The sequence below is a fragment of the Triturus cristatus genome, chromosome 2_1 (genome assembly GCF_964204655.1).
Source record: "Triturus cristatus chromosome 2_1, aTriCri1.1, whole genome shotgun sequence".
Taxonomy (NCBI): Eukaryota; Metazoa; Chordata; class Amphibia; order Caudata; family Salamandridae; genus Triturus; species Triturus cristatus.
In genome coordinates, this window is record NC_140581.1 from 1,156,892,045 (window position 1) to 1,156,913,962 (window position 21,918).

General features: G+C 47.1%; 1 protein-coding gene across 1 annotated transcript in view; it reads left to right on the forward strand.

The window, feature by feature from the left end:
• Positions 1-21,918, forward strand: part of TDRD7 (tudor domain containing 7) — a 991,711-nt gene that overhangs the window by 844,965 nt on the left and 124,828 nt on the right. Inside the window, exon 16 of the mRNA XM_085636595.1 lies at positions 3,192-3,352. Coding sequence (XP_085492721.1) covers positions 3,192-3,352 — 161 coding nt within the window. The remainder of the gene's footprint in view (positions 1-3,191; positions 3,353-21,918) is intronic.

The following is a 21,918-nucleotide window of genomic DNA, read 5'->3' on the forward strand; positions in this document are numbered from 1 at the left end:
GCATGGCATACTGTAATTTGAACTATGGTTTATATGCCTCTACACTGCCCAGGGCATACCGCGTGCCATGTGAGGCCCATTCAAGCAATACACAGCAACAACTCAGGTTGCTCCTGACGCACGACTGGAAGCTGGCCTGGAACCAGCGGGTATAGGCTGACCATGTACTATCCTCACGATAAGCTTGAACATTTATTTTATGATGTTTGGAATAAAACTGTTCATAGCATAAGGCACTGCTAGATGCACTGATTGAGGTATTGGGATTGCACAGAGCAGCGCATGTGGTAAATGTATTTTTGTGTGTTCAAACTGTTAAAATTGACGAGAGTCTATGTATAGTGCGATAGCTGCATTATGTATGCGGCAATTAACAATGTTCATCGCTAGGAACCTGGAACTGGTACGCTGTTATGTTTGCAATCTGGAAATGACAAAGTTTGGGGAATATATATATATATATATATATATATATATATATCTATATATCTATCTATATATATATATATATATTTCTTATGAAAAGGGAAACTTAAAATGTCTTTTGTTTGCCTTGCCAGGGTGTCTCGACTTAAGGTTTGTTAGGTGTATATTTTTATGGTTGGATATTTATGCACATAGCTTCAAAGTAATACTGAGCTATAGAAAAGTTTCTGTGGAGAGTAGTAAAGATTCAGGAAGGTCAGGAACTCAGAACAGGGTGGATTAGCATCTGCGGCCCATCATCCATTGGTGAAGGAGCAGGGTCTTCAGTTATTTTCTTTGAACAATCAGTAAGGGAGCTTTCTGAATGGGGTTTGTGAGTAGCTCCTGGAGCTAAGGAGGCATTGTCCCATGCCATCTTACAGCACTTTACTTTCCCAAGCCTTATGAGTTTGCTGTTGCTATTGCTACATAGCCCACAGAAGATCATGATCACCAGAGATCATGGAGTACTTGAGTTTTTCACCTTGTGCTTGCACTATCATTATTTAAATGATTGAGGAAGAGTTTGGTTCTGTTTATCCCGTAAGTCAGCCATGCAGTGAAATTAAGATCCTTTGGGGGGTTGGGGGGGGGGGGGGGTTCAGATGTAATTATGGGGCACAAGTGAGCAGGACATTGCTGTTTTAAAGATAGAATTGGGCTAACATGGCTGTTATGAAGTTTGCTTCCAGTAAGCAATGTAGTCACTACGTGGAGCATAATGAGTAGTTGCCTGGTGGTTTGTGTCTGTTTCTTGATGTGCCGTCTGAAGCAGAGGGAGCTGTTGAAGTGCAATCTTAGATCTTGACACAGTTGAGAATGTGTGGTGTTTGTGTCAAGATTAGTTGTTGAAAACCATTCCTGCATGTGTTGGTTGTTTTTGTCAGCTAACACAAGCTCTGTTTTGATTGGCTTAAGACTTTACTATCACAAGACAACCAGGCCTGAACGGCAGCTAAGCAATCTTTCAGTTGGATGCTGACATTTGCTGATGTTATGAGATTTGTACAAAGAGTTAGTTGTCACACAAATACCACAAAATCTGTGTTCTTGTTGGCCTGGAGGACTCTCTCAGGTCCGAAATAAAGATGACATTGGTTCATTATAGGATGCCACATATCATAGGGATGAGCTTGGATGCGGAAGTACTCATCTGCATGAGCTTGTATCTTTTGTTAAGGTAAGATACAAACCACTGAAGAACAGTGCCACCTAGGGACTTTCATGAAGAGAGTCATCAGTAGGATTTGGCGATCAACCGTCTTGAAGGCTGCAGAAATATCCAGCAGGATGATGAAAGATGACCTGCAGTCTGTTAGTTGGATTCCACGTAGGACCTGGCAATTGTGTTTTTCCTTGACCTTAGCCAGAAATGTTAGCTGTATGATGGGTCAGGTCGTCTGGGTCCATGTTGGGGGTTTCCTCAACATGAGCAGGTCTTGTCCAGTCTTGGAGAAGTGGGAAAGATACCTTTAAAGTGAGAGCAATTGATGTAAGTTTGAGTTCGTCCTCGTACATGGCCATGGCTATGCTGAGATAATATCGCAAAATTATAATGTAGGTTTCAGCAAGTTGACTTGAGAGGAAATCAAAGATGATTCACCTTGCTCGGTCTTGGGTGGTATGTTTGTAGAGATGGTTTGTAGTTATGTGGTGTGAATGGCTGATTATGTAACTCTTCTCTTTGAAGACGTTGGTGATGATACATTTATCTGTCAGCTGCTTGGTGGAAGGTAAAGGTGAGATTTGCACACTGCTTAATATCTTTGTAGTGTTATTTGCTTCTGTTGGATACTTTTTATGATTATTGTGGCGACGTAGTTAACTGTTTCCGTAATGAGATTTGTGTGCAGTGCATTGAGGTGTTCATTCTAGTGAGGTCTTCCTTCAGTTGAGATTGATTAATGCTTTCTGATTTCTCTTTGACGTCTGAGTTTTGTGAAGCACTCTGCAAATAGGTTGGCTTTATGTTAGCAGGTTTTGATCAGGGTGTCATCTGTACAGTTGTTGTAGGATTCAGACAGTAAAGTTGCCATCAGCATCAAAGCTAGATGTTGAAGCTTTAGCAATTAAGTCATCTAGGAGTGGGGTGACAGGTTTTTCAATACTCAGAACTATTGTTTTGGTCATCCTATATAAGCAAGTTATTGTGAAAATCGACAGAGATTGAATTTGTAGTCATTTTTCCATGAGTTGTTTGTTGCAGGTGAATTAGCTACTGGTTGTGCAGATGGAATCTAAGATGTTTATTTTTATATAGATGCTAAATTCCTGAGCTTAATGTACTTCCAACTGTCTCAATGATCCATGCATTAAGAAAGCCTGCAGTTAAGTTCTGTCCATTTCTGATTTGATGGAAAATGGGCAGATTAATGCATTGTTTCCTCATTGTTTCCTCATCGTTGCCTTGCTGAGTATGCTATAATGTATTTAAGCTTCTGTTAAAATTCTCGTTTTCAGTCAGTGTAGCAAATAATATTATTGAAATGTCTTTAAATGATTTTTCCAATTGTGTGAAGTTTAGAATGAAAGAAAACGTATTCTGTGAATTATAAATCTCATTTTGTGGGGCAACTGTTTGAAGGGAGTATCTATTGACTATCACACCCAGTTACTACTTCTGGAATAAACATTTTTAACTGAATTTGAGACTGAAATATGTTTTGTCAGATCACCGTGAATGTACTCCTTTTCATCATGGTATTTATAAACCTTTTTCTTTCTAGGTGGTACAGAGCTCTGTTAAGAGGGATCCTAACGAATGGTCTTGTATCTGTTTATCAGTTGGATCATGGAAAACATGAGCTTGTCAGCTGTAGTAAAATACAACCCCTTTCAGACAAGTTCAGACAACTTCCATTTCAAGCTGTGACTGCTCAGCTAGCAGGTAGCGTTCTGTATGCAAATTGTAATATTGTATGTAAATTGTTATTATACCTTGTTTAGTACCTGTGGTTAAAGTACTGTACAAAGAGACCAGGGTCTGTACACTTATGATGATGTTGAGTGTTGTGACCTTTCCATCCTGTTTTGTCAACTAAGCACTGAATTTAGGGTACAACTGAGATTATTTGGACTGGACTTCAGTTTATAATGCACACTCCAGATAAACAGGTTTATGGTCCATTTCTAATTCATTTGGCCATTTCATTTTTATCGAGAATTGTGTGTGTAATATATATGTTCCTACGTTGTCAACATGTGTAGTGCACATCTGACAGTAGTGTGGACGTTTATAGGTATTAACTGACTGAGATGTAGGTTTCCATATGGTGCCTGGGGATTTCTTGTAGGCCGGTATCTCAGACGTCATATGATGCCTTTCAGGTATTGCTTTTTATCACTCCTTTACAGTCTGGTGTAATTGTTGTGAAATCAAGAGCATTTGTGTACTTGAAGCTAGCCGACATGGCATGAAGTGTCACTTTACTAAACGATCCCTCCTCGGCTCTGACCTGGCATATGTATTCTGCATATCTTCTGCAAATACCTCAACCCAGCACTCTGTTACTGCCATTGGTGCTCCTGATGCAGCCTTGAATGTTGAGCCAACCTCACTTGTTGAAGCAGTCACCTGGAGTGGCAGCCCTTACACGCTTGGTGCATGGCGGTCACTGTTTTGGAGTAGGCTGTCATGTTTGAAAATATTTGGCAGAGGACTTCTGGGTGCAACCTCCTGCATCTTATCTACCACTATGTCGAGAGCCCAAGGCCTAGTTTGCAGGATTGACTCTGCTGTTCATGTCAATGAAGACAGCTGGTAATGTATCAGAACCAAAGAGAGCCCTACTAATTGTATTGACTAACACTCCCAGAGAAAACAAAAACGCAGTTTTATTTTTTATATAACACTCACCCACCAGGGTTGCCCCTTGGCGGCATGCTTCACCATCGGGTCCATCCTGTTTTGCTGCATTACAGGCATGCTACAACCTACTTGTTACGTGAGTGCACTCTTTTGTTGTTTAGTACCTCTGCGTGTGACACTTGCTACTCCTCACTGACACTGTTCTCCTCCAGAAATGACATGCAGAACCTATATTGGCACCATTCCCATGCACTGACGTCCGTTCCTCTTTTTTTTTCCATACCACCCCAGATCAGGATCCAAAGCTACTTCATCTGTTAAGACAGATTAACTCTGTCCCAAATCTAGGAATCTGCACACTGGTCACAAACAATTTGATAGTGGGTCTCTACGTCTCGGGGCATAGACCGCAACGGGTGGGAGTGGGCCCTATATATTTCAGACCTCTTTGATTACTTGGCCCAAAGTGAGGGTATTTTCCCGATAATTCAGGAAAGCCTATTGTGTTCCTACTTCACGCAGACAAAATGATAATTTTTGATCAAACTCCTAATCAGACCACCCAGAATTTTGCAATATGCAAAAAAAAGGCAAAATTAGCACTTTTGTACAAATCCTGCAATTTTTACAAAAGTGTTTGCAAAATATGTGTTTTTTAAACAAAAAACTGCTGTCACTGAGCCAGTAAATGGAGGGGGAGCAGCAGCCAGCATAGGTGTTAATTTCCTATCTCGCCTGCCTTTGAAATGCACCTAGCCCCTTCCTGAGCAATTAGCCTGCAGCCCGCCTCACACGCGTGTGTGTCCCCTGCAGACCCTGCAAGCCATTGAAAGGGTATCCTGCCCCCCACCCTTAACTGCACTTCTAAAGCCCCCCCACACCCCCCACCCCATTGTCTCCGGTTAACCCCAAACCTCCCCATGTCTCCATTTTGTACAAACTCTGAAGCTGTGCTGCTGGAGACTCTGCAACATTACAGACTGTGACTCTCTCATTCATTTTTCAGAATATCTGCAGAAATGAACTCGGAAATTACTACTAGCAAACGTAGTGCTTAGGGATGACTAACAAGTCTGGGTTGTAAGCATGGTCTGGACTGTACTGAACAAATGTCCATTTCAGACTTGCACAAAGTATGCCTGTTGTGTTTGGTGTTCAGGTACAGCTTGAAGTTGTGCAACATTTGTGGCTCCATACACCCCAAGACATAAATAAGCTCAATGAAAAAGGTTTTATGGTCCATGTCCATTATGAGCTCCTTGCTTGATACCGTTCAAATTGTAGCTCGAGCTTTCTGTCTAGGTCACCTCTTTGATCAAAATCATTGACGGAAGAAATAAGAAACTACAAGAACAAAATAGCATGGAGGCTCTTTTCCAGAGCGTCAATCACATTCAAATTCTATGTCACTCTGTTGTGGTTTGCTCTTTGAAGAGTCATCCTTTCATCCAGAGCCAATGAAAATCACACCACCTAAGAAGCCTCTTCCATCTGCATCACAAACTCCTGCCCAAGGCCTGTCAACTGCTCTTCAGCCGCCAGCACCATTCCCAGCATTGCTGTAGGCCTAACCAGTATTTCCTGTGCTGGAAGCCATTCTGGCTTTCTTCTTAAATACCATGATGGAAATGTTTTGGTATGCATTGGTCCTCCCTGTCACTGCCTATGAACTGCATGGGGCTTTTCAACATTCGGTTTTGATTCCTGTCGGTAGATTTTACCCCTTTGCCTTGCATCTCTGTTCCATAAAGAAGTCTTCCAGCTTCATTTGCAAACCTACCAGCACCAAGGCCTTGACCAGTTGACCTTCTTGTGGTATTAATGCTGGCACCATTGGTACCTCCGTTAGAACAGCCCTTCTCAAAATCTGGCACTATCCTGCAGAGGTTGAGAAGGAAAGCCTTTTGGATAGTAGAGGAGAAAAGGTTCAGGGTGGAACAATTCCCTTCAGCATTACTGGCACACAATTCATGAGCTGTTGGGCCTTGATTCCGACCAGATTCTGGTGCCTGATGCCATTCAACATGACTGATACGATAGCAGTGAAGAAGCTAATGTTCTCCTGCCCTCATCTGACAGTAAATTATTTAGCTCTCAAACATGCTAGTTGGTTAGTTACTATTCTTGGAGTTCTGATAAACTGCCCCTAAGGTCCATGCCTCCGTGAAGTGGCTTAAATTTTCACAGTCAACTTTTCGGCAAGTAGTTTTTCACTCCGCGCTTTGCATGTGACACATTTGTTGGGGAGGTATACCCATGCTTTGTAGGATACAGCACAATATTGGTTCTGCTGAACTGACCGGATCGCCTCCCGGACCACTTCACTTAGGTGGTTCGCGATTGGTTACCTCTAGACAGGTTATCAATGCCGACTTGGATACTGCTGGCAGGTACGCAAGTTATAGTTAATTCAGTTATTTATAACTGGTGAATTTAGTTGGGTTTTTTTTAGCTTAAAATTGTATTTTTGAACTGACATCTTATCCTTATTATAATATCACTGTAACCATTTTTTCAATGAATTTCTAAGGTTTTTTTTCCGTTGACATGAAGTAATTCTTTATTACCATACCTAACTATGCCAACCCTGTGCAGCACACAGCCTTTGGCCATGAAGGGTGGGGGTTTAACGTAAAGTTAGGTATTGCTATACCTAACTATAACGCCACATTAACCATTATTTTTTTGTGTGAATTTCTAGGGGTGTTTTTTAACGTGAAGTACGATATTACTACCATATCTAACTATCAGAACCATCCGCACAGCCTGTGTCCGGGCACAGTGGGGTGTTGAGTGCAGGGCCTGGGCAGCGGCCAAATCCTGCCCCCAACTCTCCATGGGTGCTCAACCCCACTATTGCTGGCCAATTCCCCCCCCCCCCTTCCCCTCATTTGCGCAACATCCCACGGACACCTACCAAACATCCCGAGTCCTAAAATGGCGGTCACAACATATCTCTTGATGTTGTGGCTAGTAAATCACGTTGCTCGGTCCAGCCAATCAGAATGCTCCATTTGACCTTTTTTTGCCTAAATAATACCGCACTTCTAAATATCTAGAAATGTTAAAGCTTAGTTTCTCTCAAAGGGTGAACAATTTATCAGCAAATCACAAAAAGCACGCTTTTTCCGTGAGGGTCAAGCTGTCTGCCAAATCTGGTGTCATTCTGTTAAGCCCTTAAGACTGTAGCTTTGTCGAAGGTTCCTGTGGTAATTGCAGGGGGGAAAACGAGCTTTGTGACCTCCCCTCCCTCTTTTTTGTCAGCCCTGCTTGATGAGTCACCCCAAAACAAAACCTTACAGGGTGTAGGTGAGGTGGATAAATTTTTTCTTCTTTGTGGAAGATTCATCAAACGCCGCCAAAGTTGTTAGCAAAACAAAAAATCCATTTCATATGAAAACTCTGTCCTAACTATAACTACGCAGTGGTGACAGTCACTGCGTAATGTGTGTGTGTGTTTATATATGTGTGTGTGTGTGTGTGTGTGTGTGTGTGTGTGTGTGTGTGTGTATATATATATATATATATATATACACACACACACACACACACACACACACACACACAAAGGGGTGATCCTGCAAACAACCAGATCACGTCCACCAAGGCGGGATCAGTGTGAGGTAGTGGGTACATGGCCCCTTTATTTTATATCCAAAAAGCCCAGGATCAAAGGTATTGTCACGAGCAAGACTCACTCCAGAGTTCTAATCCCCAATAAGGTTTATTCAAAGTGAGTCTTGCTTGTGTCCATACCTTTAAACTTGGCCTTTTGGATATATAGATATATATTTATAACACACCACCCGCCTATTACTAGAAACTCAAGCAAGTAATAAAGGTTTACATAACTGATTGAGGGTCACTGTGTAGCACTCTATAACAGTGCTTTATTTCCTAGAACAGTGTCTCTTAAATTACACAATGAGACACAGCCATTGTGTGACTTCCAATGTTAATATCCCCCATCATCTGAAGGCACCATTCTCGAGGACAAATATGATAAACATCAGGAACCAAAACTATACATAGATCACTTTCTAACCAGCATAAACGTGCTTTAACTTGTCGCAGTCCTGTAGAATAGCAAGAGATGAACAACCATCACCAATACTGGAGGAGGAGGTGCTGAAAATGAAGCTATAAATAAAAAGCTTTCAGGACCCATCACTATCTAATCTAACATTTTGCTGTGCCCGAATGGAGAAATTAGTCATGCCCAGATAATTCTAAGGCACCTTGTTACCTTGGGCAAAACAAAATTGAATTTTGTACATTCATATTATACCAGTTTTCGTTTTGAAGCACTGTGAGGCCAGAGGTTATCAGCCACTAGATTGCATACTTACCCATTGAAAGGATAACCGTGCTGCAGCCTCCTCATTTAGATTCTACTTTGCCAGCTTCCAAGTCACAAATACTACTCGGAAGGACCTAGGCCATCATCCTCTGCAATTAAGGGAGATAAAAACATATACCACACATACCATCCAGCCCACCATGCACTTAGTGAGTTGGGTGAGCAAGTGACTGCAAATGACCCGAAATGTATGGTTAAATGCAGAGGACCGCTCAAGGTCAGCCAAATTGTAAACTTTCTGTTATAGTACATAGGGCAGTGTATGCTCATTTAAAGCCTTAGCCATACAAACAAAAACTGTCCACCCCAAACTTCAGCTTTCATGGGGCACGCAAGAATCACATTTTGATTTGCAGACTTAGAAAAGTCCTTTGATGCTCTTAGTCTGAAAATAGAGGGATCAACATAACTAATGTGACTTTAGCTACTTATTATCATTAGACCTATTGTTTACAAGCTAATAGCACTTCAGTTAGCCCATTGCTTATCTTGATTGTCTGTCATATGAATCTTAATTCTTGCTTCTTATTTGATTTCTTTCTCTGTTTATCCCTCCCAGCTTACCTTCTTTACCATCATTTTGGTTGAATGAGTTGTATCATTCCACTCTTTACATTCAGGCACTACCCTACCACAACAGCGGGCAGACGGCGGCGCTCCTGCATTGGTCCCAACTAGGCAGGGTGTCTCACACTTCGCTCATCAGTATCCTCTTGGCAGGATCCATACTATCTCTAGATACTCTCCTCCTCCTTACGCTTGTCTTGGCAGGCAGCCAGGCAGAAGGCTGGGGCTCAGGTCAAGTGGTCTGGACTTCTACATGATGGCCAGAACAAGCAGACTAGCAGACCCTGGTCCCCAGTCTGGTTACTGAATTAGAAGTCTTGGTTCTCTCCAGTTGAACCCAGCTTTACAACATTGCTGTTGAATAACTTATGGGACTCATGTTCTTTATAGTCCAAATCCAGACACTGATGTGATTTAGTGTCTCGTCCTTTGAGATTCTTGTTGTGGTTGTCAACATTTATCTGAAAGACACAGTAATAGATTCCTTACCTTAGAATTATCCGCAGGCGTCAGACTGTATCCGGAGAAATGTTTTTGTAGCCGTACCCCTGCACTCCGCATTCGGTGTTGTGGTCGCTGGAATGATATCGCGGTGGCTACTTAGACGCCGCCCCTGTGCGCTGACATCAGTTCTTTATTTTCCCGCGCCAGCCAGCGCAGATCCAGAGAGAGCGAGCCCCTTAGTCTGTTTTTTCCCTAACCTTTTTTTAGATTTTTGTCTCTTTTTCAAGTCTTTGACTTCTGGTGCACAAGGGATGTCCCATCGCCGGACCAAATTCAATCCCTGTGACTCCTGTCACAGGCTGATGTCGGTCACCGATCCGCACCTCGTGTCTCTTTGGTGCCTGGAGCGCCACCACGATCCGAAGTTGTGCTCCGACTGCAGGGCCATTAACCCAAAGTCTTTGCGGGAGCGGTCCCGAAAGCTTTTGGAGGCACGGCAGTCTGCTCCACTTTGTTCGAGGTCCTGGTCGAAAGGAAGGTCACAGAAGCAGTCGCGGAGTCACCACCACTCGTCCTCGAAGTTTTCGCACTCCTCCGGTAAGTCGAAACACAAAAAGAAGGTGAAGAAGCATTGTCGCTCTATGCCTTCTCCCCATCCGTTGGCTGACGCAACACGGGACCTGGAGCGTCGCCCCTCTCCGGCTCCATCTTCGAAGCCCGCTGGGACAGCTTGGCACTTCCCTGCCTCTGCTGGAGCGCCCCCTGTCCAGCTTTGTGCATTTTACGAAGCCTTCTTTAGTATTTTTGGGCAGCCCGACTCCGCAAGTGTGCCTTCGGGCCCCAGGGCTTCGGCTGGGGTCCTTGGGCCTTCGATGCCGGCGGCTCTGGCCTCGGTGCTGGAAGGCCCCCATGGGTCCTGTGCTCACTACGCCACTGGAGTCAAGCTATTCTTGCTGAAGAGGGGTGAAACCCTGAAACCGGTCCTCGGATGCTTGATTCCGGTCCAGGGAAGACATGGCTTGGTAGTTCGGGCTGGACTGTTCCCATGAGGCACAGGGTCAAGACTGTTTTGCATATGGCCATGTCTGAACTGGGGTGACGTGAGCAAAATAACGATGGATTAAACCCAGATCTGTGACTGGGGGTGAATGTTTTGCCAATGTGCAACATTCCGTCCATCATCTTGTGTGTTTTGCCCCATGGATCCAGGCCTGCATCCAGATTGGTGCCCGTCGACCTCTCTGTACCTTCCCCGGTGCCGACTCCAGTGACTAGGCCCCCGACGCCGGTTGTGCCCCCAACTGGCATACACCCTGGCCTCAATCCCCGACATGGACCCGGACCGACGTCGTTCGATGTCTGTACCTGCACCGCAGGGTACTTTTGTACCGCTGTTCATCCCTGGTGTTCCCTATTGCCCTGAGTGGCAGCCAGAAGTGGATTGTGAGGGGTCTATTAACCCTCTAGCTGACCAGCTTGAAGAGCCGGTCTGGAGACAGGAGTTGGGTGAAGCCAGTGTTCTGGATACCTCCCGAGACCTTGGCATGCTATCCCCTACAGTGGCTACGGAGAAGAGATTCCTACGCTGTGGTGTTGCGTTGGGCGGCTGAGGCCTTGGCCTAGAGCTTCCTACGATGGCCGTCAGGACTATCCTCCTGGCAGAGGTGCTTCAGCCATCAATGGCCTCTTCTGAGCCCCTGCTGCCTTTTAATGAAGCCCTCACCAAAATCCTTCTGGGTACTTGGTCCAAGCCCGGCACAGGGGCTCCTGTGGACAAGATGATTGCCTGACGCCACCGCCTGGACCTGGGTGACCCACTTTTCATCTCCCAACACCCCTCCCCGAGAGCTTGGTGGTCCAAGCCTCGTTCTTGAGAGGCGCATTCCCTACTGCTCCCCCAGATAGGGAATCCAAGAAGCTGGACCACCTTGGGAAGATGTTTTCTTCCGCCAGCTTAGGGCTGTGGTTGGTGAACACTGCATGCCTCTTGGGCCGTTATACCCATACAGTGTGGTATACTGTTGCACAAGTGCTTCCACAGTGCCCGGAGGAGGCCTGGGCCATTCTCACCCGCGCAGTGACTGAGGGTCGAGATGCAACGAAGTTTACCATCCGGTGTGGGCTGCATACGCCGACACTCTGAGTAGAACTGTTTCCACGTTGGTAGCCCTGAGGCCCTATGCCTGGTTGAGGATGTCTGGTTTTTCAGGGGATGTCCAATCCACCCTTCTGGACATGCCCTTTGATGGCGGTTGCCTGTTTGGTGACGAGGCAGATTCAGCGTTCGAGCTCTTCAAAGATTCCAGGGCTACAGCCAGATCCTTGGGCATTGGGCAACCTCTTGCCCCACACAATCTGCCTTTCGCCCTTTTAGTGGCCACGGAAGGGGTGCCCCACCACGTTCCATCCAAGCGAGCCACAGGACCACCCGGTAAATGCTTGACCATGGACGTGGGACCCAGCGACGTGGGTCTGGGGGCCAGTGGGCGGGCCAGTCCACCCATACCCCGCCCCCTGCAGCAGCCTTCACACCTTCCTAGTTCGACCTTTCAGGGCCACCAGAGGACAATGGGTGTCAGGATTCGTCATCACCTCTCCCACTGGCAAACCATCACATCGGACAGGTGGGGTTTGCACATAGTCCGAAGGGGCTACTCCCTTCCCTCCCGGACTACTCCTCCCTCCATGCCACCAGCAATACATTGCATGTCGGAGGATCACTTGGCCCTTCTCCGACAGGAAGTTACGGCTCTCTAGGCCAAGGGAGCTATCGAACGTGTCCCTGTGCCAGAGGTAGGGCATGGTTGCTACTTCCTGATGCCCAAGAAGGACAAAGGTCTGCGTCCTATCTTAGACCTAAGGGCCCTCAACCGCTTCCTCCAGAAAGAGAAGTTCAAAATACTCACGTTGGCTCAGGTCCTTCCTACCCTCGATCTTGGAGACTGGATGGTAGCGTTGTACTTGCAGGACGCTTATTTCCACATTCCCTTCCTGCTAGCCTACAGGCGTTACCTAAGGTATGCCACGAGCATTTCCAGTTTACCATGCTCCCATTTGGCCTTACCAGTACCCCTTGGGTGTTCACGAAAGTGATGGCGGTGGTCACAGCTCATCTGCGTAAATCAGGGGTTCCAGTCTTCCCCTATCTCGACGACTGGCTGTTGAAACTGGCTCGTCCCAGGCTGTTGTCTCCCACCTCCAGACTATGGCGGACCTCCTGCATTCCCTGGGGTTCACCATCAACTTGCCAAAGTCGCACCTGATTCCCTCCTGGAAGCTCCTTTTTATGGAGCAGTTCTGGATATAGCGAGGTTTCGGGCTTTTCCTCCCAAGCAGCGAGTCCAGGATATTTGGGTTATGATACCGATGTTTCAGCCTCTATGCCGGATATTGAGAGAATGACCCTGAGGCTGCTGGGCCTCATGGCCTCCTGCATACTGTTGGTGGATCATGCCCGATGACATATGCGGGCTCTGCAGTGAAACCTGAAGTTCTGGGCTCCAGCGGAGTCTGGGCTCCACATCAACCTTCTGTAACTCTGGGTGATCCTTCTCGCACTGAAAGCATTCCTTCCTTTTGTCAGAGGAAGAGTAGTGCAGGTGTTCCGGGACACCACCACCACCATGTGGTATTGCAACAAACAGGGCGGGGTAGGGTAGCGGACCCTATGTCAAGAGGCTCTTCGCCTTTGGACATGGCTGGAACATCAGGGCATATCTCTGGTGGTTCAACACCTGGCAGGTACACTGAATGCCAGGGCGGACAAACTCAGTCGCTGGTAGATGATGGATCCTGAATGATGTCTTCACGTAGCGGTGGTGCAAGGTGTCGCTCAGTAGTGGGGAGAACCTTCGTTAGATCTATTCGCCACCAAAGAGAATGCGTAATGTCAGCAGCTCCGCACATTGGAGTTTCCAAGGAGGCACTCGCTCGGCGACGCCTTTCATCACGAGTGGAATTGCAGCTTCCTGTACACTTTTCTGCCTGTACCACTTCTACCCAGAGTGCTGAGGAAGATCAAGTGCGACCGGGCCCAAGTCATTCTCTCGGCTCTGGACTGGGCGCAAAGAGTCTGGTACCCCGAGCTCTTGAGCATGGCCATCGATCCTCCGATTAGCCTGCCTCTTCTGGAAGATCTTCTGTTGCAGTAGCAGGGGATGGTACTCCACCCTAACCTGTCCAGCCTCCAACATCTTGCGTGGAGATTGAGTGGCGACAGTTGATAGCTTTCGACCTTCCTCCTGAAGTCTGTAATGTAATCTTGGCTGCCAGGCGTCCCTCCACTAAGACAGTATACGCCCGTAGATGGAACAAATTTGTGGCATGGTGCACCGCAAAGTCTGTGAATCTCCTTTCTGCCCCTCTTTCAGAGGTTCTTCTCCTCATTCTCTCTTTGGCCCAACAGGGCTCTGCTCTGGGCACCCTTAAAGGCTATATTTCGACCATTTTGCCTCCCTGATCAGCCTTCTCTTTTCAAAGCCCCAATTGTAAACAGATTTCTGAAGGGCATTACTCCTCTTTCTTCCTCCTCCTTTCTTCCTCCTCCTTTCTTAATGCCCCAGTGTGCCTTAAATCTTGTCCTTACTTATCCTAAGTGTGCTCCCTTTGAGCCCCATATAATTGTCCTCTAAGTATTCTTACTTTAAAGACTGCTTTCGTGCTTGCCATCACCTCTACTCGCAGGGTGAGTGAGCTTCAGGCTCTGTCCTCCAAACCTCCCTTTCTTGCTGTCCATTGGGACAAAGTGATCCTTCGTACTAGGCCCTCTTTTCTGCCCAAAGTGGTTACCTCTTTCCAAATAGGTCAGACCATCACATTGCCCACCTTCTTCCTGCCCCCTACCCCTCCAAGGAGGAGGAGAGACTCCACCATCTGGACCCAAAACGTGCACTGTCCTTCTACCTTGACCGCACTAAAGACTTCCGGGTGGAAGATCAACTCTTCGTGGGTTATGTGGGCGCCAGGAAAGGTCAGGCCATGTACAAACGTACCATCTCTTGGTGGGCTGTCCTATGAATCAAGATCTGCTATTCTTTGCCAAAAAAGGAACCTCCAGTAAGACTGCGAACCCACTCTACCAGGGTGCCGGCAGCCACTACTGCATTGGGATGTGGCGTTCCGTTGGCTGTCATCTGCCAGGCAGCCACGTGGGCATCCCTGTACACGTTCACAGAACATTACTGCCTTGACAGCCAAATCCGGAGAGACGGCTTTTTCGACCTTTCTGTTCTCCAGGACTTTCTGGTGTGAACTTAGTTTGCAGACCCACCACCGGGGTTGGCATTGCTGGGTTATCTATTCTAACGTAAGGAATCTATAACTAATGGTCTCTTTCAGATGAACAAGTTACTTACCTTCGGTAACGATGTATCTGTAAGAGACCTATGTAGTTATAGATTCCTTACCGCCCCACCCATCCGTCCCTTTCTGCAAACTGACTTCTAGGGATAGTGACTCCCTTACAGGGCCCTACTTATGTGCACCAGTGGTCAGTGTCTTGCATGGCTCTGCACTTCTGGCGTGGAAAGCCGTGTCAGAACTGACGTCAGCACGCAGGGGCGGTGTCTAAGTAGACACCGCAGCGTCATCCCGGCGTCCACGACACCGACGCGAAGTCGATCGCTGCCACCTACCAAAGCATAGGGGTACTGCCACGAAAAAAATTCTCCGGATCCAGTCTTACGCCTCTGGGTAATTCTAAGGTAAGGAATCTATGACTACATATGTCTCTTACAGATACATCGGTACCAATGGTAAGTAACTTTTCCTTTGTCCTCTGTCCTGTTCCTTGTCAAACGGAAAGTCTACCACAACAGGAGCAACTCCATTTTTTTCTGACACTTCAACATAGGCCAAGGGAGATACCCCAGCATCACACCTGGCTGTCAGCTTCCACTGAAATAGACCTTACAAAGTTTCAGAGGTCTAAGCCTTCCTCTTTTTCATGATTCGCAGGTCCTCCAGTGCCAACCTGATTAGACCCACCATCTTTCGACAGTGAGCCCAGGCCCTCTGACCAGTAACTCTTGCTGGAATGAAATAAACCATTGACGTACACAAAGGATGCTTTACTTTTCGAGAGAGAGAGATATCTCGTTCTCATCCAGGGGATACTCATCAATAGTCATCTATGAATAATTCCTGCCCATGTACGGGATCCCGGAGCATATATATATATATATATATATATATATATATTACCTACTGGCGGTCGCCAGTAGGTAGTTATAGTTAGGACCACGTTTCCATAGGAAAACCTCAACATTCTATTTTGAATAACTTTGGCGCCGGTCGACGAATCCTCGCGAATTTCTCAAAATAGGTGGGGCGCTACGCTCCGCTCCTACCCTGAAAGTCTCGGGGGGGATCCGTCAAGCGGGGGCTGAGATAAAAGGGGGGTCCCAAAACGCGTTTTTCCCATGCATTTTTCCATAGGACCTTTAGAACGAGCTACAGCCCGAACGGCTGAACAGAATTACTCAAAATTTGGCAGAGAGGTAGTCCCTAGGTCAAGGAAGTGCCTTTTGTAGGTTTGGTGTAAATCTGTTCAGTAGATTCTGAGAAAATAGCCTTTAAATCAATATATATATCTGAGCCCGCTTACGGTACGCTTACGGTAAGCGTACGGTGGCGTGCGCGAGCGCGATTCTGATTGGCTCTTAGATCTTAGTAAACATTCGAATCGGCCGAAACCAGGAAGCGGCGGCCGCCATTTTGTGTATTTCACTCTGAAAAAAAAGAGTGAAAACAAGGAAAGGGGGCAATGAGGAGAGTTACAGACCCCCTAACATTTGTAAGGGGGTCAAAGAAGGACAGAAAAGTACAAAAAAAACATTTATTGATTTTAAAAAAAATCACGGGGTACGCGTACGGTAAGCTTACGGTAAGCGTACGGTAGAAAAAAAAAAAAAAAAAAATGAAAATCAGATTTAAGTGTTTAGATATTAGGGGGCTCTAAAAAGAGCCGTTGTGTTTATGAAATGATTTTTTAGTGGTACCTACAAGTAAGTACCGATGCAGAGTCTAAGGTTCAAGAGGAAGACTCTGTTGCCTTCATCATTGAAGTGCACACCATCTCCTCTATAAATGTCTTGCATGTCATAACGCAAGTTGTTGTGGTAAATGGCACCCATACCATAGTCACGGAGGAAAGCAGAAACAGATTTGTTGACGTGCTTTCTTGCTTTGTCATCGCACCGCGTGCCCACCGTGCGTGCACGGCACTAACTGCGTAAAGTGGGCGCGCACGCCACGAATGGCGTAAAGTAACTTAGCATTTAAAAAACCGTACAAATTCACTGAAAAAAACATAGGTTTCACACACGTTATAGTTAGGAATTAGCATTTAAAAAACCTTGCAAATTCACTGAAAAAACCATAGGTTTCACACATGTTATAGTTAGCGGAAATTTTACTGATAAAAAACCAATGAAATTCCCCCGTTATAGTTAGTGCAGGCAACTATAACTCACGCGACCGCAATCTTCTGCTGATGACATATGTGTCTTTATGAAAAAAAAATATTTGTAATATATGTATAGCTAAAAATGTATGGAAGAAGACATGGGCAAATAAGTGTCTAAATACAGTATTAGCATCAGCAGAGGATTGCGGTCGCGTGAGTTATAGTTGCCTGCACTAACTATAACGGGGGAATTTCATTGGTTTTTTTATCAGTAAAATTTCCGCTAACTATAACATGTGTGAAACCTATGGTTTTTTCAGTGTATATATATATATATATATAATGTGTGTGTGTGTGAAAACATATACATGCAGCCTAAAATGTTTGCAACATGGTAAAAATGCTGAAATTACATAGGTTTGCATTGTAGTACCCATAAGGAAAAAGGGAAGCACTAAACAATTGTCATACAATAATGCTTTATTGCCATAAATCAAACTTGTAATTGCAGGCATTTGCCTGTCGGCCGCAGCAGAGTACTAAGAAACAAAGAAAACTGACACCTTGCCTTTAAGGCATTAGAGATGGGGTACCGTGCCTTTAAGACCTGCAGGAGACCCCTTGCTCCCATGATGCACCACAGGTGGCAGTTAAGTCAGTTCTTTTTTCCGGCTCCTTCTATGAGGATCCTGGAGCTTGAGCTCTTCAGTTTTTTTACTGAAAATGATTTAATTGATATTTTCTCAGATAACTCGACATTTTCTGACTCCTAAAGGATTATTCTACTGGTTTTTTGGTCTTACCATAAATTTTTTCCAGTCATAATGCCTGCCTTATTCAGGAAATGCCATTCCTGTGGCAATAAGATGGCACTGGCAGATCCACACTCTGTGTGTATTGTGTGTCTTCCATCCTTACACAATCCTGACCAGTGTTCCCACTGCCAGAAATTTTCCAGGCAGACTCTGCGTGACCGAGAACGCATAAAACTTCATGCCCAGCTGGAGAGGAACAGAAGCCATCATGGAGGTGACCATGGAGTCTTCAAACCACCTTCTTCAAGCAAACAACACCGAAAATGGTGACATACCACCTCTCCTGAGTCCAGAAAGAAGGTGACCGGAGATTCGCCGTCGAAGTCGCCGTCTAAGAGACCCAGACACTCTTCAGCGTCGAGAGACTAATCACCATCTCAATGTCGAGATTCTCCGCCGCATGCAAGTAAGTCAGCGTTGAGGCACAGCACTTTGGGCTCGAAGGCTGTGGGTCCTGAGAGTCCTGAAAAGTCTCCGTCAACGTCGAGGCTTCCGTCGACGTCGAGGCACACTCCGCCACCCTCGAGGGGGTCGGCGTCGAGAGTCACGACGGCGAACGTCTCGCTGCAAGTGGGCTTGTCGACGTCGAGAGCTTCGTTGAAGTCCCATCACTCGACGTCAAGAAGATCGACGCCAACTCAGCGCCATGGGAGATCGACGTCGAGATCACCAGGCCGACGGCGAAAGTCGACGTCGAGGTCTTCACATCACCGTAGGCGATCGACGTCTAAAGCGGGACGGCGTTCCCATAGCAGATCCCCTCGATCGATGCCGATGGTGACGCAGACTTCATCGACGTCGGGACATTCGACGTCGAGGAAAAAAAGTGCAGCGGCCACAGAGGAGACGTCATCTGGGGACCAGTCATCAACCCCAGGACTGCATATTGTGCAAATTTCACTGGAGAAATCTCCCAACGCTGGAGAGAAGTACGGTCTGTCGCCTCGCTGGCTGGAAGGTATCGGGCCTGGGCTCGGACTACTCTCGCACTTACTCGCCTGCTAGGATCTCTCCTCAGAGAAGCAAGTCTCCCCTCAGAAAACCAAGATCACCGTCCACGCACCGATCACGGTACAGGGGTCATCAGCCTCCTCCCAGAAGACTAAGATCACCTTCCAGGCACCGATCAAGGTCCAGGGGTGTTGTCAGCTCTCATCACGACAGTCCCCATAAGCGAAGACGCACGAGATCGCGCACATGGGTCTTCCTCCACGAGGTCCTCGGTCCGGGACTATTCTCCGACTCCTCCATCGCGGGTGTCTCCCATAGATGACATCACAACCTTCTCCGATGTCCTGGGTAGGGGTGCGAAGAAACTAAACATCACTTTGCATACCCCTGTAGTTCCGACATCTATCATCTTCGACACCTTACACCATCGCACAGCTCCTAGACCACTGCTTCATTTGGTGCCAGGATTCTTGGAACCAGCTATGGCCACATTCCTCACCCCTGTTACGGTGGGCTCCGTACCATCCAGGATTGCCAAAAAGTATAAGGCCCCAGCCGAGGATCCCTTATTGTTCAGAGCTGATCCACCAGCGGACTTCGTCATTGTGGCGGCAGCCATGAGGTCTCATTCGGCGTCTGTGTCATCTTCTGTCCCCCCTGAGAAGGATAGTAAGCAGATGGACTCCTATGGCATGAAAATGTGCAATACGTCGGCTTCTTCCATGAAGGTTGCAAGTGCCTCAGCCCTTCTCGGGCGAAAAGACAGATCTCTTTGGGACTCCCTGTCAAGGTTCACCGAAAAGCTCAACAAAGAAGACCGGCAGGACTTCAGCGAAATTCCGCTAGAATGTGGGCTAGTAGCCAATCAAGTTATAAATGCGGCAGCGGACGCTTCAGATCTCGCCGCGCATGGTTACTCCCATATCGTCTGTTACCGGCGCTCAGCCTGGCTGCGCCTCACAGGCCTCAAGCCTGATGCACAGAAAAAGATTCTGAATCTTCCATTTAATGGCTCCTACTTGTTCGGGGCACACGCCGATGAGGAGATGAATAAGATGAAGGCAGAGCTGGATACTGTCAAGGCTGTAGGTCTGGAGACGCGCAAAGAATACCGGAAGCGCTTTCGTCAGGGCGACAAACGTTCCTTCCAGCAGAGGGTTCAAACCCCTCAATGGTCCTCCCAGAACCAGCAGAGGCCCCAATTCCAGCAGAGGGGTCGTGGCAGAGGAAGAGGGAACAACAAGCAACAACAGTCCACCACTAAGCAGCTTCCCAAACAGTGAGGCATTGCTTCCTCCGCACACGTTCGCCACTCCGATAGGAGGGAGTATCGTTTTTCACCTGGAAGAGTGGGAAACCATAACAAGAGACAAATAGGTGCTGAATATTGTGCAGCATGGTTACTTGCTAAGGTTCAAGTCTCCCCCTCCGCAAATGCCCCCGCAATTAAAGTTCCTTCCTCTACTTCAAAGTCGGCTTTTACAGGGCGAAGTATCTATCCTCCTCTCCAAGAGGGCCATAGAGGAGGTCCCACCTCTACAAAGAAACCAGGGGGTATACTCCCGCTACTTCCTAGTCCAAAAGCGAGGATTAGCCAAAGAGTACAGACCTAGCCTAGACCTGCGCCTGCTGAACAGGTTTATCAGAAAGGAAAAATTCCAAATGCTAGCCCTGCATCAAATCTTTCCGCACCTTCACCAGGGAGACTGGATTTGTGCCATCGACCTGCAGAACGCCTACTTTCACATTCCTGTCTCAGTGAAACATCGCACATTTCTCAGGTCACCACTGCCAGTATCGAGTGCTTCCGTTCGGCCTCAAATCTGCCCCACGGACATTCTCCAAGTGCATGGCGGTGGTGGCTGCCTTCCTCCACAGGCGGAAGATCTTAGTCTATCCATACCTAGACGACTGGCTCGTGAAAAGCTCCACACCTGTGCTACTCCAGAGCCATCTCTCATACTGCCTCAACTTGCTGCATTCCTTGGGGTTGCAATTCAACTACAAATAGTCGGTCCTCAACCCCACTCATTGGATACACTATCTGGGCGCCTCCCTGGACTCCGCAGAGGCAAGCGTGTGTCCTTCGGAGGAGAGGTTGTCATCAATGCTTCTCAAGTGCCACACTCTAATCGACACTGCACTTCCCACAGCCAGGCAAGTGTCTTCACTACTGGGATCGATGGCCTTGTGCATCTACATTGTGCCCAATGCACGCCTTCACATGCGGACTCGACAACAGGCACTCGAAGATCAATGGTCTCAGAGGTCAGGTCGCTGGGAAGATCGTGTCTCTCTCTACCAAGCTGCCAGGGACTCCATCAGATGGTGGATGAAACGTTCTCACCTGCTGCAAGGGGTCCCTTTTCATCAGACGCCTCCAACACAGACAGTGGTCACAGATGCCTCAATGCAAGGCTGGGGAGCTCATATGGGCCAGTTTCAGGTACAAGGTCTCTGGTCCGAGACAGAAAGAAGTTATCACATCAACTTCTTGTAGCTACGGGCGGTCCATCTTGTGCTCAAATCCCTGTATCAGTCTCTTCAATCCATCCACATTCAGATTCAGACAGACAACACAACAACGATGTTCTATCTGAACAAGCAAGGAGGTACCAGGTCACGAGTCCTGTCTCTGGAAGCCCAATCCATTTGGCGAGAGGTCTCTCAATCGTCGCAGTCCACCTTCCAGGAACCCTAAACTTGCAAGCAGACGGCCTCAGCAGAGACTTCGTAGAAGCGCACGACTGGGTGCTCAACGAAGACTACGCTCAGGAGGTCTTTCGGCAATGGGGAGTGCTGGACATCGATCTGTTCACAGACGCGGCAAACACGAAATGCCCCGTCTTCGCGTCCAGATTCCCCCAGCAGGGAACACACTTTTGATCAGCTGGTCGCAGACATTGCTGTACGCTTTTCCTCTGCTCCCTCTAAGAAGTTATACAGGACCAACACCAGAATGATCCTGATAGTGCCAGAGTGGCCACGCCAGTGGTGGTACCCGGATCTCCTCCAACTGTCAGAGGTTCCACACCAGAGGCTGCCCTGCCGCCCGGACTTACTGACCAAGAACGAGGGGGAGAGTGTTTCATCCCAACCTCCC